Here is a 16,960-nt window from a genome sequence, read left to right as displayed (position 1 = left end):
CATGTTAACATAAGCTAATACAAACTGGATCTTTTATTTCTGTTCAGTTGCTTCAAAGCACAACTTCTATCTATCTATGTATCTATGTAACTTTTTGTCTGTCTTGATGTATTTATGCAAAGCGCCTTTGAGCATGTTTTTTTCATGAAAAGGGCACTATATAAATGTGGTATATTAATAATTGTGCTTATGAGTTTAGTTGTCTAGGTCAACACAAGCTTATCTTATCAGTACAGCAAATTTTGTGAACATTTGCAGATTGCAATTTGAAATTCGGAAATCTTACTTCAGCAATGTCCATATCCTCTTCATAAGTGTTTCCCTTGAATAAAGGCTGCGGAGCATTAGCAAAGTACTTATGAAATGGAAAGTGTTGTTGTATGCCACTACATTCTCCAGCTTTTTTCCGTATCAGACTTAAAAACTTTTCCCATCGGGCAACAACCTAATAAAAGTAACAAATGTCGTTTAAAAACAGTTATATGAGAAACCTATGCATCATCACACCTCTACTAATCCATCCCTCAGATACAGTCAACTCTCACAATAGGCCTAATGCCTGGTTTTCGGGAAAGTCTGCTTTGTACCTGATAGAGAAAGAAGTGACTAGCCGTTTCACAGGTGTAGGCTACATCTCCAGACACTGATAGACTCTCTTGCAGACGTTCAACTTCTTGGAGTAGTTCCAATCGCTGACCCAGCACATAGTTCACACGTCCATACCTAAATACAGGAGGGGATAAGGTTCATAAAACATACATACACAATGTACTATAAGAGATTTAACTATCAATATAGAAATATCAATTATCAAACAAATTCATTTTCTAACAATTCACTAAATGTGTTGATTTGTTTATAGATTGTATTGCAAAAATAAATTTATTTTATTTATTCAATTTCTGCCATATACAATACAAAGAAAAAGACAAAATGAAATATAAAAGGTAAGGAAAGACCAAACAGGTGCAAAACACCTATGCTAGTTGGTCAACCCAGAACAGTGCACAGCAATAAACAAAATAATTACATTCTACAATTTAAATACCTGCTGAAGTCTTTTTCAGTTTCTAATCCCTCCTCACCATGTCCAAGACGTAGCAAATGTCTCTCATCTATATCAAGAGCCATAATCTTCTCAAATAACTGATTTAATGCTTGATTTGAGTGTGTGACAATCAGAGTACGCTGGTCTGGGAAATTGTGGTAGATGTTGGAGATCACCTGAACAGCCACATCTGTTTTACCTGTACCAGGCGGGCCAACAACCTGTCATGAATATAAAAGTTACATTAAAATAAAAAATACAATACTGTGGCTGTAATCAAACAATTGGTGAATACAAAAGGATTGAAAAGCAAACACTTTAATTACCCGACAAATACTATGTGTAATACTAGTGCTATTTACTAATATCTAACAGTCACTATAAGACCAACAAGACTTATTGAAAATGGTGAGATTTTAGAAGTGACTTGAATCGCTTAGTAGATTTAGAAGTAGATTTAGACTGATGGATATGGAGTGGAAGCTGGTTCCAAACCAATGGAACTTGTGCATTGTGTTTTTGGAATGGATAAAACAAGAAAGATCGATTTCCTAGCTTCAACTTTTTTGTGTTGGGAGATGAAATGAGATTAAATCCTGCAGATAAGTTGACGCAGAACCAGAAACTAGAAAACTAGAGTAGATATTTTGTAGATGATACACTATTTAAAGCCAGCAAAGTTCATTTATAAATGAGACACATAATCAAACGTTCTTAAGTTAAAAACTAGTTTGGCTGCCCGAGTTTTAAATACATTTGATTGTTTGATTAATGTGCAAGTAAGGAATTACAATAGTCGAGTTGTACCAAAACAAGACAACATACAGCATTTTCACAAGTGGGAATATCAATACAAAATGTCTTACTGTAAAATTAAATTCCTCAAAAGTCATCTATTTTGAATACATAGAAAAATGTGGTTACTAAGTAAATGCAACATGCAGCAGCATAGTAAGAATGAACAAAAACAAGTTTTACCATTGTCAGGCCTGGTTGCATTCCTGCTCGGATCGCCTCTATTTGAGTGGGTGTAAACTGAATTGTGTTCCTATAATTTTAAAAAGAAAACCAACATATTACTCACAATGTACTTATTATTAATGTGACCACAAGTTAACTATAACAACAAAGTTGTACTGGGTTTGAAGATCATGATTACGACCTGACGTGTACACATATATATGCCACTGCAACAAGGCCTGTAACATGGCTGCAGTGGGATGCGCAAATTTAAGATTGTGTTTACCGACCGACATAGTGAGCTATAGAGTTGCGTTTTCACAAGACTAAAAAGCCCAAACATTAGTGTGGTCCACGTTTTTTGCAATACAGTAGAACACGTTTATTCTAATACCACTATTCAGGGACGCTATCGTGAAAAGAAGGGGAAATATATGTTAATACTTTAGAAAATTCAAGGGAAACACCTATTCAGGGGACACTATATTATACTGCATGTATAGTTCACTATTAACCCAATAGCATCTCAAATCATCTATTTTATTTCCCTTTGACAGAGCTATGGATGCACTGTGTTTCTTTACAGAAGTATTAATGTTCAATATATATAGTTTTTTTATTCGTTTTTATGAATTTCAACTTTTTGTACTGTATTCATAAATTTTAAGCTTGTAGATTACAAGCTATAGGGCTTTATTGTCTCGTTAGAAGCCCCAAAGTTGAAGAAAGTTGAAATATACACCATAATACAAATGTGCAGGAAAATCATTAAATTTATTTTAAAAATAAAGGTAGGCAAAACAACATTAACCTTACTTTTTAGGTTGATTATAGGGATAAGGTCCTCTGTTAGGAATAACATGTGCCATCACTTCAATTTTCTTATCTTCTTTCTCTTCTTCTTTCTTCTTTTCATCTCTTTTTCTTTTTCTGCTTACATTTTTTATAGGGAATGTCAACCTTTAAACAAGTATGCAAATAATGAATGTTTATGAGTTGGATGAAATAGTGCATTAGAGCGTCATGTTTATCAGCATATCACTTTTCCATGAGGTAAGGCTAATTCCAAATGACATGTGATGCATAATTAACTAATCAAATTGCAAGAATACAATCAGGTGTGTTATATTAGTTAATAGTATCTACATATAGTAACAAACCAATAAAGAAAAAAACCAGCTAATTGGCATTATATGGAAGTGATGATATCGTTATGGCTGCTGTGAGTTTTAACCACTAGAACAGGAGACAAATCAGTGCAGTTGTACAATCCCTAAATATATACATTTAAAAAAAAAATCAATGTTTAACACAAATATTGGTAATCTAATCTAATCCTATACCACCTAGAATTTGACAATCCAGATTTATCTATTTTCATATTCTACACGGTCAACTGCTATAAAACTGATTGATCCGTTATTTTTGGAGACTGGTGAATACAGTAAATAAATGATTGGCTACATGATTCTTTAGGACACACTGCAAGAACGTATGTGTATGTAACTGGTTAATACTTGACATCCCAGTGTGAATCAATGCTTAAAAGGGGAAACACTGTTAAGGGCATTTCACACCTGTTTCGGAACGGTCCCGGCAAATCAAATAGAACGTCAATGTTTCGTTTTTCATGCAGCTACGCGCATATCAATTGGGAACCTTGCCGAAACTGGTGTGAAAGGCCCTTTAATCAAGGTGACTTGTAGTTGACCTACTTGTATGGAGGCATAACATTAGATCCTGTACTGTTGACTTCATTGTTGGGAAAACTAGCTTTTACATGATCAACATTCAGAAACGTATCATTCCAGTCCAAAGTGGCAACCTGGTTGGGCAATCTACAGAATGACAAAAAGGTAGAAGAAAAGTTAACTTTAGTAGAACAACAAAAAACAATAACAAATCGGTAACAACCAGTTAAATCAGCAAAATTCATTTACCTCCTTTTTAAATCTGCTTGGACTCTGACTTTTATACTACATCATTTCATTCATTGGATTTGGGTTGATTTCTGTAATGCCATGTGGGAATATTTATTTATTTCAGTGACTTCTTCAACGTTTGGTTTGTTTTATTATTGTATATGTAGTCAAACATTTTGTAGGGCTTTGCTGTGTACATTCTCTATCTAAATCTGTTATTGTTTGTTATGATGGAAAATAAAGATTGATTAAATGTAGCTTAGCTGAGCAAAGTTTAAACGTTCATTTTGAACCCCACTGTAAGAAGCCTCCTACTAGATAGATTGTGCAAATATTTGGTTATTTTTACAGCTCAAGATGTGAATAAGAAATACAATGATCATTGCCTACCTAGAATAATGAGCAGCGCCAGGATCACCATAACCTAAGATGATGTCATGAAGCCAATCAGGAACGACCCAATCAGTGTTCATCAGGTCACGGATAGTCTCCAAAACAGCCTAAAATGAATAATGAATGATTAATTTGTTACAAACTTGATACAGGCTGCCTCCAATTATGTAGGATTTAATGGATCATCTTAGATTAAAGCTCTAAATCCCAATACTATTAAGAAACCAACGATACTAGAAATAAAACACTGTTTTACCTGATAGCGTATTTTATTTAAATGATAAATATAATAATAAAAAAAATATATCTTTAAAGAACCTTAAAATTGTTTTCTTTTGGTTTTCTTCTCATCATGATGTTAAACGATTCGTAGACGTCTTCACCACCTTCTGCAGTTGCAGACATGTCTCTTTGATACTGGTTTGAATCTAACCAAACACGGAATGTTCGAAAAGAGCCGTGAATCTCTGGTTTAGGCTCAGGTCCTAAAAATTTGAAAATATATACGTGAACAATAATTACGTCTTAATATGAATGTCGTGTTGAGTGGCTGAGTCGTTAGGGCAGGGGTGCCTGTAAGGGCATTCATGTCTAGGACTAAAACAATTGTAACGATGGCACAAAATGATTAAATGTATAAAATATAATATCTATAATATGTTTTGTCAGTCAGAATCACTATATTTCACATTGTTTTATAATCTTTGCTCTTGATTATAATCAAGAGCAAAGATTATAAAACAATCTGAAATGTAGTGATTCTGACTGACTTAACTACAAAACATACATTTATATTAAGGGGACAGGAAGGATAACTAATGAAATGGTACCACATCCTGATTGAGCTTCCTTGGAAGACCAATCTCAGCAATGTATAGTGGTCTAGTGGGATGCAGGAGTGATATTGTTTTGAGCATCAACATGCAGTGTTTGTCAGTGCTAACTGTATACAGTCAATAGCCACCATATGTGATCTAGTATGCACTAACTGCACACAGTCAATAGCCACCATATGTGATCTAGTATGCACTAACTGTATACAGTCAGTAGCCACCATATGTGATCTAGTATGCACTAACTGTATACAGTCAATAGCCACCATATGTGATCTAGTATGCACTAACTGTATACAGTCAATAGCCACCATATGTGATCTAGTATGCACTAACTGTATACAGTCAATAGCCACCATATGTGATCTAGTATGCACTAACTGTATACAGTCAATAGCCACCCTATGTGATCTAGTATCACGGTTACAAGCACCAGTAAAAGTAAGGGGTGAATCACCTATGTGACTAATAGGAAATTTCTATATTATGTACCTTCTTCAATAACTTTTCCATCATTGTCCAGCATGCCTTCTATTTCACAGCCTCTAACATACACTATACCAACATTTTCAACAAAATCTCCCTTGAAGTCAAAACGAGTGCCAATCTTCAGTTTTGGATACACTGTTATCAGAAAGGCTACATCATGCTTTCTTAAACCTAATGTATTATTAAAGAAAATTGAACAAGCTTAGTGGAGATAAATGGTGCAATGACTTCACAGTATACAAAAAAATCCACATTTTTATAGAGTTATGGCATAATGGCTTGGGTTTGAGTTGAGCCTGTCAGTATTATATGGCTTGTTAAAAGCAAGATGTTACTCTCACTGCCTTGTGAGACTTAATGCTGTTGATTGGTGTAATGATAGAGGCATGGGTCTGAGCATGCCTGTGCCATGGGTCTGAGCATGCCTGTGCCATATTGCTTTAAATGGGCAAAATACTTTGTCACATTTTTTGGATGGGATGTAAAGATGTTGGTACATACAGCGCATGTTTGTTTGTTTGTTTGTTTATTAATTTTCCACACACATCAATATACATTTTACTTAAATATTTAGGTTTAAAAAAAGGATGATGAGTGTGGAAGGTGACCAAATAAGTTGAAAACTTTAGGATATGGCCACCTTCGTTAATCATCAGAACGGTATTTAGTTTGGATACCCAAACAAGCACACGCGAGAAAAATTAACACTTAAATAATAATTACAGATAAATATACAAAAATGATTATACAGATGAAGCGTTAAAGTTAGAAACCATTAATTGTAACAGGAGTCGATCAGATTACAGACCGACCGAGTTAAGTTGAACGCATCAAAAATAATATTTAAAAACAAAATAAATAAATTTAAGAAATATAGTAAAAAATTATAGTATATATTATGTAAATCCAAATATAAATAATTTACAATTCATTTAAAACTCTTCTAAATCCAATACATGTTAAAGAATTTAGAATACTATTAAAAAAGAGTGGGATTATCGTCTCTGTTGTCATGCTCCTGGTAGGCACTTCACTGCTGGCCGCCACTGGTTTTTAGAGGGCCTAATGTGAATTTCCACAGTTAAACATGATGATGATTATTTACATTGAGTAAATCCGACAATTTATTGAGTAAAAATAGTTGATGTGGTGTTTATTGTAATAACAACATACCTTCCCATTCTGACTTAATGTTTCTTCGTAGGTTAAGGGTCAACGTAACATCTGCCTTTACTTGTGATGGATGGTTTTCACCTATGTTAGGTTTTGATACCTATAATAAATAAGAGAACATTATAAAGTTTTAAATTTTATACTGTGATAGCAACGGTTATTATGACATCATCAGCTTCAATGTTAAAAACTGTATAAATTACAATTCTATTGTTATTCAGAAGTTGAATTTAAGAAATTTCTAATCAATTGGACACAAAAGAAAGGAAGAAAAAAGACAAAAATTCTATAAATGAACAACTAAACACCAAATCAATAGGACAAAACGCATAGCTAAATAAGCAATTTAAAACGGCTTTGAAAAATAATATATAAATATATATATTCTCTTACCTCAACAACTGAAAATGCTGTAATTGGCTGCAATAAGAAAGAAAATCAATTAATTTGTAAGTAATAATTTGTTATAATATGTTTAGTGTGCCATGGATACATCAAAATTCTAATAACTTGCATCAATGATTGCCCAAGTCATCCTAACTCAGTCCTTGACATATACACTATGGTTAGCCTGTCATAGGTTAGTGCACCAAAATGACAGTAGAGCCATCCTTGGGACATACCTATTCAGGGGACGCATTCCTGTGAAACTTACAAAGGGAAATATAAGTGTTGGGGTCCCGAAGGTGTCCACTTAATAAGAGTTTTACTGTATTCAGTTTCTGGCACCGGAGACATTCTAACCTATCCACCAAAGTATCTGTTGCCACCATTGGCTTAGGCATAAGAATTCGGCTTTTTACATTAGCACTTATTCAAGAAATTCTAGGCCAACCCCCAAATTATGCGTTGCTGTACTACTCTGCCTTGTATATTGCATAAAAACTAATCATTTAAAAATTATTTTATGAAAAAATGCTTACCTGAGCCATCCTAGCCCAACCCCCAAAGTATGGGCTACCGTCCTCTGCATGCCATGGCTTCATACGATACAAGGCATCCTCAATGTCCTGCCTTATCTCATCTACACTCAGTAAATATAAAAGAGTTAAAAGCATAAAATAATATACACTATAGAAGAAATTGAAATACAGAAAAGATTTTGTTTTTTTTATTTCTTCTTCTTCCGTTTAATGATTAAATTCTTTAAATTATGTATGAAAAAAGAAAAATTACTTACATGTGGATTCAAGTCGAAAGAGATTAAAGTTGCGTAATAGGTAATCATGCAACGTCAAAAATTGCAGGTTTAATTTTGGAAGAGCCAAACAACCTAAAGAATAAAAATGGATTATTTTATTGAAACAATAATACAGTAGTGTCAAACTAGAGGGCACTCCATAAATACGCATCTACACCTACAGTATAATCTTATTAAAGATGTCACTCCAAAAAGGGTTTAAAATATGTTGTATGTTTAGTACTGTGTGTGATTAGGTTAAGCTTAATTGCATTACAGACTAGAAAGCCACTCCGAGAGTGCATACCTCCGCACTGTAAAATTCTCCTACATAAGATTTCTCCAGTAAAAAAAAAATATATATATTTGTGTGTGTCTTAATGCTGTTTGTGATTTAGGCTAATTTTACTACAAGCATGTGCATGCGAGTTTGGTGTAATGGTACATAACAAGCCTTTCAATTAACAATAGCTTCAGTTGACTAACAATAGAACAGCAATGCGAAAATCAAACGAGTGAATTTGAAAAGAAATAGGTTTTTTAAATTACTCTCATCAAAAAACGTGCACATTAATTAAAATAATGTTTTAAAATTACGAATCACAAATTATAACTCTTGTCTCTTGTACAAAAATGAAGTTTTTTGGACAAGTAGAAAATGAAATTTCAGTGTACTTGTTACTTTAATACTGCTCGCCGGCTTTTGAAAAATTCTGTCCTATCTTTCAACACTAGCAGGTCTGAAAAGTATACTCAAAAAGTGGTCCAGAATTGGGACCATGGTCCCAAAATGTAATGGAATGGTCCTCGACCACATATCTATCTGTATATTCATTTTGGTAAAGATCTTGTAATTAATTTTTGAGTAATTCTGCTAACAAACAAACACATGCTACCGATTACATATACCTCCTTGGCGGAGGTAAATGAGTAAATATGAGTATGGTGTAATGGGTATGCATTTACCTTCCATTTGTCGAGTCTCAGATTTAAGTCTCTCATTGGATGATTTTGTTTCTATTATTATTAAATTTTGGTTCTGGCAACATGTATTATGATATAACAAAGAATGTTTTACACTACCTTCTCCAGAATAGTACTGTGTGGGAACAATATTTTCATCCCAGAGAATTTCTTCTGTGGGATAGAGCGGTGTTTCATTCAGTGCTTGGATCTGTGATGGACGACGCTCATGACGTGAAACCTGCAGGCAAACACAAATTAAAATATTTATAAAATGTACCATCTTGCGCTACCCGTTCAGCAATAAAAAGGAATCAAGTATTTAAGTTGGTATATTTATGAATATTAGTTTTTAATATTTGTTTTTAAGTCTAGATTTCTTAGGCCTAAACATATGGGCTACACAGTATTATAACGTTGGGACAGAGTTGATTGATCAGTTTCTGACTGACTTCATTTTGGCATTCAGTTGACATTGGAACTAGTGCAGAACTGAGTTGTCTTGAGATCCAGATGACAAAATTCCAATCTATTTAAAATTTCAGTGGAAACCAGACACCACAGGATAAACAATTGTACCATTTAGATGGAACAAATTTAGTAAACTACAATATAAATTTAAAACATACCAACAAATTTAACAGAAATGAACGTTCAAGAGTTGTTTCTTCCTCTTCAGAAAGTGAGGGCAGTAGATTAATGGCAGCCGCAACCTCATGCAATTGTTGTGTACTGAAACAAAAAGGAAGAAGACAATAGTGTCACAAATGTACAGTAGGAAAAATTTACATAATTAACAAGTACTTTATCTTAAATGCTTCGTTCCCACTCCTACTTTATCATTTCAAAATGCTTCGTTCCCACTAGAGACACAACACAAGGACGTAGACGCAACGTAAGTTGAGTTGACCAATGACAATTGACATAGAATAATTATGAACATGGTTTAAAATATAACTATATTAAATCATTAAATAGTACATACCTTATCATTAAATAGTACATACCTTATCATTAAATAGTACATACCTTATCATTAAATAGTACAAACCTTATCATTAAATAGTACATACCTTATCATTAAATAGTACAAACCTTATCATTAAATAGTACAAACCTTATCATTAAATAGTACATACCTTATCATTAAATAGTACATACCTTATCATTAAATAGTACATACCTTATCATTAAATAGTACATACCTTATCATTAAATAGTACAAACCTTATCATTAAATAGTACATACCTTATCATTAAATAGTACAAACCTTATCATTAAAATAGTACAAACCTTATCATTAAAATAGTACAAACCTTATCATTAAATAGTACATACCTTATCATTAAATAGTACATACCTTATCATTAAATAGTACAAACCTTATCATTAAATAGTACATACCTTATCATTAAATAGTACAAACCTTATCATTAAAATAGTACAAACCTTATCATTAAAATAGTACAAACCTTATCATTAAATAGTACATACCTTATCATTAAATAGTACAAACCTTATCATTAAATAGTACATACCTTATCATTAAATAGTACAAACCTTATCATTAAATAGTACATACCTTATCATTAAATAGTACATACCTTATCATTAAATAGTACATACCTTATCATTAAATAGTACATACCTTATCATTAAATAGTACATACCTTGTCATTAAATAGTACATACCTTATCATTAAATAGTACATACCTTATCATTAAATAGTACATACCTTATCATTAAATAGTACATACCTTATCATTAAATAGTACATACCTTATCATTAAATAGTACATACCTTATCATTAAATAGTACATACCTTATCATTAAATAGTACATACCTTATCATTAAATAGTACATACCTTATCATTAAATAGTACATACCTTATCATTAAATAGTACATACCTTGTCATTAAATAGTACATACCTTATCATTAAATAGTACATACCTTATCATTAAATAGTACATACCTTATCATTAAATAGTACATACCTTATCATTAAATAGTACATACCTTATCATTAAATAGTACATACCTTATCATTAAATAGTACATACCTTATCATTAAATAGTACATACCTTATCATTAAATAGTACATACCTTATCATTAAATAGTACATACCTTATCATTAAATAGTACATACCTTATCATTAAATAGTACATACCTTATCATTAAATAGTACATACCTTATCATTTCAAAATGTTTTGTAAGTGACTTTCTTGTGTCTACATTGCCAATATTTGAAAGAGCAAACTGTTTCAGCTCTGGAATAAACTTGTATACGGTTCTTTGCAAAAGACTCATACGGTCATAGTGCCTCTCTGTCATTTGGTGGTCTGTCAAGGCGCTACCAGTTGAATCACTGATCTCAAAACCAGAATAGAACTTAAGCATATCTAGAAGCTGTGGAAATACAAAAGTCTCATCTCATCATACCATTATTCTATATACTTCATGTACAGTAGTTCTACAGTTCGAAAGTTAAACAGTCTACACTATCAAACTAGTATGGCAAAAAAAGTGATATTCCCAAATATGGTAGTGATATGCCCAAATATAGTAGTGATATGCCCAAATGTGGTAGTGATATGCTTAAATATGATAGTGATATTGGGCACATACAGCTTGATAGTGTAGACAGAGCTTTAGATCTGTGCTACCAAACAACACAATTGACGAAGAGTAGGAAAACGAAGAGCATAATGTGTAGGATTGAGCACAGAGAGGTGCATATCTTAGGAGGTAAGATGGAACTAAATTTCCCATCACAAGAAGGCTGTTTGTTTACTAGACTAATTGTTTAGTAATATGTGACTAAAACTGGACTATGATTTAGGTTGTTTATGCTTTTCATATCCTCTTTTTTAAACATTTATTTGTTGTTTTCATTCTGTGTTTCATTTGTTATTTTGTGTTCTTGTTATATTATGACAATACTGTAAACGTATGGTGAAAGTCAATACATGAATGAATGTATGTTCATATAGTTTACTCTTCAGATCTTGTGGTCTATTGTTTTTCTAAACCATTGAAAGCAGAAAATGGGCAGGGCGCACATGTGAAGTAGGAAGGTAGAGGTTGTATAGCAGTATAAAAAGAAGAAGAAATTGACCCAATGACAATTTTCTTGAAGTATGCTTTAAATAGAAAAACTACTGAAAGTATAAAAATAAAAAAATTTGAATTTTCTTCAAAAATAGAACTTGCCTCTGAAAACAATTTACCATCAGGACGTTTTAACAATGAAGACAGCATACAACGAACTACAACCTGACAATCGTCCATTACAACATTGAAGAAACGTCTGGTTGGAAGTTGAGCCTGAAATAGTATTATCGTTTTTGTGTAAAAAATTATATCACTTTTTAAAGAAGGTAAGATTTTCTCTCAATTTTGAATTCATTTTTTAAATAATTTTAAGACATTTAGCGTTGAGATTATCATTATCATATATATTTTGGAAAGTAATTTAACTGGCACATGCTTTACCTCTAAATCAACCAACAGTTCAACAAAACGTTCACAGTATCGTAATCTTTCATTTTTCACGTCTCCTACAAAAAAAAAATGTAGTTAATATTATTTAAGACAAAGAGGTAGAAAATAAAAACAAATAGGAAATAATATATAAATCCAAAAGTAAATTACTGAAAAAAATGACAATGCTGTGGGTACAAGTGGCTGGATCTCAAAGGAGATATTTAATAAAATAAGCAAAAAGCTAAATCAAAACGATAAATTAAAACAGCCAGAAATATTAGCATTAGATTTTAGGCAACAGTAGCCCTTCATCAATGCAAGTGTTATATTAAGAATGTTTGTTTACTAACCTTTTTCTGGTATAGAATCTAAAACTTTGTAAAACCGTTGAATAAGTGAAGAGAGAAAATGTCTCTCAAAGTGATTCCTGTAAAAAAAATTTAATTTAAAAAAGTTAAAATATAGGCCTAATTGATCATAACTGATCATGACTTATTGATATTACAAACAAGTAAAATCAGTGATGTCTGTTTATTTGTATTGTTTGTCTGCACACATAACATTTACAATGACTAGTTAAAAAAAAGTGTGCAGGAGGCCAAAATAAGTTTTTGCCACCAGATTATAAAATTTAAAAAAAAAACATATACAAATAAATACAATTTGGTATAGTAGTCCAGTTTAATATATAGAAAGAAAGAGCATCAGTAGATTTAATTGTAATAAGCTGCAACCAGAGACTTTGAAAGAAGGAAGATTAGAAAGAGATTTAATGAAGTGAATAATAAGTTCCATAAGTTCGGGCCATTGTAAAAAATTGATTTTCTTCTGAAATGAAATGTATGCTTTTCAGATAAAATATTAGTTTTGATCAAAATCTTCACTGTAAAATACATTTGAAATAGAAGAATGTGAAATTGATAGATAGATCTAAATTAATACTTATACCCCTTTCACACCAAAACTCCGGAGTGTCTCCGGGGACACCCCGGGGTTTATGACCATTCAAAACGTCGAGAAACTCCGGAGATACCCCTTTCACACCAACCTAGCAACACCGGGGTTTATAAAATAAAATTGTAAATGTCGCCCTCTATTTTGTGTGTTTACATAGCGACGATCATTAGAATCATTTTAATTAATAATATTTTAAATTTAATAATTACTTTCAAAAGTCTCAGAAGTAATATAATATTTTATTTATACTACTTATTATTTTCTAGACCCGCTATATATTTTTTACAAATATTTATAGTGTTTTAAAATAAAACTAAATAAATAATTGATTGCGAGGATAACCTTTTGACCCGAAACACTCCGGAGTTTGATGTTGGTACCTTTCACACCAAAACACCGGGGTGTCCCCGCAGTTTGCTCTCCGGAGAATGTTCAGCTGTTCAACCCCGCAGTTTTAAACTCCGGAGTTGCTTGATTTTACCTTTCACACCAAACAGCGGGGCGTCAACTCCGGGGTGTCTCCGGAGTTTTGCTTTTGGTGTGAAAGGGGTATTAGAGTGTATAGTAACAGTTTTCAGTACTTTTCTCACCTTTTTGTTGTTTCTTCATCAGCTTTGGCATCATTCTTCTTAACTACGTTCCAAAATTTTCTATATCGTTTGTCTTTTTTCAATTCTTGCTCAAGACGAGCCTACAAAGTAAAACATTACCGTACATGATTTTTAAAAAATGGTGGGACTAAATTTGAATATTGAAAGATATTGAATTTGATATACAGGTAGTACCATTAAAGTCCGAGTTATGGGTGTTGAGGGATTATACTCAAGCATGGTTATATATCATATACTGTATTTTTTATTTAAATTATATAATTGAATTAGATTTGTTTTATACCAAATTAGTTAGTGGTATATTTAAGCTGTTTTCTTCTAATGGAAATGTTGTTAATGTGTCGTAGGGTCCCACAAAAGAGCAGTGTTATAACTGAAAGGCAAAATAATGAAAATTACTAAATAATGAATTAATATGGAAAAAAGTTACCTTCACTTTTCTATTCATAACTGAAAATATATACAATATACATATATCCTTACCGGTAAAAGAGAAACCCACATTGGTAGTGAAACCAAACGTTGAACTTGCTCACGAATCAAATCAACTCCCTGTGAATAAAATAATGACCATTGGTTTTTCTTTCTTTTTTTAAAGGCATGATAAGGAATATCTCTCTCGAAACGTTTTCCTGTCATTCCGACATTACGCTTTCCACGATTTGGTTAGGATGCTTTGTTATTGTGCTAAAGTCTACATTTTTCCTTTACATTTTTAAATATTTAGTTTATCCAGTTTTCCTTTGGTCTTCCTGGTGGTCTTTTTACTTTCTTTTCAGTTTCTTTCATTGCTTGTTTAATTGGCGTATTGTCTGGTAGTCTAATTTATGTCCATTTTAATCTTCTTTGTTTAATTATTTTACTCCATTCTTCTTGTTTTCTTATTTTGTATATTTTCTATCTGTTAATTTAATATTCATTATTTTTTGCAACACTAAGGAATATGGAATATGCTATTAATTATTTTTTTTAAATAATGCCAAAATAGAAAACTGTCTTACCAAGCTGTTGAAGCAATGCACAAGGAATGTTAGCAGTAGAGTCTGTTCCTGGAGGCTAATGATGCTGGCCTCTTCTTCCAGGCTGAGATTTAAAACATGATTGAAGAATGCTGGGAAATGTTCTGGTTTATTTGTTACAGCCTGAAAATAAAATATTTAAATTCAAAATCAAATTTGGTATTTTGTATGTATCATTGTCTACTAAAAGCTGTATAATTTCCCTATTACAGCAACCAACAAAAAATTCAAACAGAAGAATAAACTTTTAAATATGATTTTAGCTTGAATCAAAGAAAGTTATCTTTCAAATGATTCCACACAATTTAGAAGAATATTAATAACAGTGAAATGGCCGAGTGGTTAAGACAGGGGTGCTGTTTACCGTACCAAAAGAGCAAATAATTTAATGGGATGGGTTCGAGGCTGACTCGCTCCTAGCTAATATGAACAGAATATGAAAGATTTTTACCTGCCAAGCTGGGACTCCTTCTCGAAACTTTTCATTGATCAAAACCGCCACTGACAAAATGTGGGCTTTGGAAGACTGCAATGTAAAAAAAAATAAACTATACATAAATAAGAGGAAGCCATTTGAATGTCATTTAACCAGACATGCTAACAGTTAAAATGTACTAATTTGATAACTTGTTTTTGATGGTCACTAGGACAATTCTTTTCCGTCTTGAGTAAATTAGGTTTTTTTATACTTTTAAGTGGGCTTCTTTTCATGATGGGCTTCTTTTCGAGATTCGTTTCGTAATATTTATTCAAACCAAAAATTAGTACATATTTTATTTAACATACATTTGACCATAAAATGTTCCCATTTTTTTGGTTAGGATCTGGTTTAGAAGTAATATACTTGTCTCAATCAGACCCCTCACAAAACCATATAATTAGAACTAGTTTAATAAGGAAAAAGGTAATGCCATATTTAAACTTCAAATTTATATAAATAAGTATGAAAAAAAAAATATGCAGAGAACATTTACATCTTTACTCATGATAATTTGACAAATAAAAATACTTTATACATTTCTTAAAAATTGTTAAGGTTTTACAATAAGTAAGTATATCATCTAAGTTATTCCACAGAGTTGGTCCTGAGAAGGTTTTTAAAAACTTTTGAGCTAAACGAGTGCATCCCTCTAGATAAATTATTTACCTTTGTTGGATCATAATTAGGCCACAAGAAGTTCTCTAAATACTGACTAAACTCTAACAACATGACACGCCGAATAGCAAATCTAAAAAAAAACCACAAAATATGAATGTATAAACATACAATAAACAGTTAATAACATGTTAAAAATTATTGAAGGATTTCATTTAGCTTCTACATTGTTTGGATGACAACATTTCTTTTTTTAAACTTACTTAGTTAGAATATTTCGGCCTCTAGATCTTTATCAACTGACTATCAGGCAGCCTGGTCACAACGTCAACTCCGATCTACAAGGTATGATCAAATGACATCATGACCAATAGGCTGCCCTTTGATATACTAATGTACAAAGTGTAATATAATTATGATGTAAAGCGCTTACAAACGATTGTATTAAGTTTATTATTAACCTTTATTATTAGTTTTTTTTTATTCTGATTTTAGTACTAAATCAATTACTGTATAGTATTAAAACAAATATTGTCATCCAAACAGATACTGTAATAATATGGACTTTTAGATTTTCACGTCGACTGCTACAAATCAAAAACTCCCTTCCTAATATTTGAGAACTACTTACTTTGTCTTGACCAATTCATTTAAATAAACATCCTCAACAACCTGAAAAAAAAATAGTTACTAAGAATATTAATACTATGCTGTATATGAAATCTATGCTTTACAGCACTATCAATGGTGAAGGTGACCTCTATCTTACTTTTACTACTGACACCAGTTAGTTCTATTTAGTCTAATTTTCAATAATGTATT

At 32.0% G+C, this 16,960-nt stretch overlaps 1 protein-coding gene across 3 annotated transcripts in view; it reads right to left on the bottom strand.

Moving 5' to 3' along the window:
• The window catches only part of LOC140054323 (RNA helicase aquarius-like), a 31,036-nt gene that overhangs the window by 12,836 nt on the left and 1,240 nt on the right, over positions 1–16,960 (bottom strand). For all 3 annotated transcript variants that reach the window (XM_072099262.1, XM_072099265.1, XM_072099264.1), the window contains exons 3-27: positions 16,770–16,810; positions 16,190–16,271; positions 15,494–15,568; positions 15,025–15,165; positions 14,507–14,575; positions 14,003–14,103; positions 12,806–12,882; positions 12,465–12,529; positions 12,183–12,296; positions 11,161–11,378; positions 9,591–9,693; positions 9,082–9,202; positions 7,999–8,091; positions 7,742–7,842; positions 7,212–7,238; positions 6,819–6,918; positions 5,649–5,816; positions 4,642–4,808; positions 4,321–4,430; positions 3,724–3,846; positions 2,825–2,968; positions 2,027–2,096; positions 1,049–1,269; positions 588–723; positions 287–445 (exon numbers count right to left, since the gene is read on the bottom strand). In XM_072099262.1, the coding sequence (XP_071955363.1) occupies positions 287–445; positions 588–723; positions 1,049–1,269; positions 2,027–2,096; positions 2,825–2,968; positions 3,724–3,846; positions 4,321–4,430; positions 4,642–4,808; positions 5,649–5,816; positions 6,819–6,918; positions 7,212–7,238; positions 7,742–7,842; positions 7,999–8,091; positions 9,082–9,202; positions 9,591–9,693; positions 11,161–11,378; positions 12,183–12,296; positions 12,465–12,529; positions 12,806–12,882; positions 14,003–14,103; positions 14,507–14,575; positions 15,025–15,165; positions 15,494–15,568; positions 16,190–16,271; positions 16,770–16,810 (2,826 nt within the window). The remainder of the gene's footprint in view (positions 1–286; positions 446–587; positions 724–1,048; positions 1,270–2,026; positions 2,097–2,824; positions 2,969–3,723; positions 3,847–4,320; positions 4,431–4,641; positions 4,809–5,648; positions 5,817–6,818; positions 6,919–7,211; positions 7,239–7,741; positions 7,843–7,998; positions 8,092–9,081; positions 9,203–9,590; positions 9,694–11,160; positions 11,379–12,182; positions 12,297–12,464; positions 12,530–12,805; positions 12,883–14,002; positions 14,104–14,506; positions 14,576–15,024; positions 15,166–15,493; positions 15,569–16,189; positions 16,272–16,769; positions 16,811–16,960) is intronic.

Source organism: Antedon mediterranea, chromosome 7, assembly GCF_964355755.1.
Source record: "Antedon mediterranea chromosome 7, ecAntMedi1.1, whole genome shotgun sequence".
In the NCBI taxonomy this organism is placed as follows: domain Eukaryota; kingdom Metazoa; phylum Echinodermata; class Crinoidea; order Comatulida; family Antedonidae; genus Antedon; species Antedon mediterranea.
Note: the sequence above shows the minus strand (reverse complement) of the source record. Positions and strands in the feature narration are given on the sequence as shown.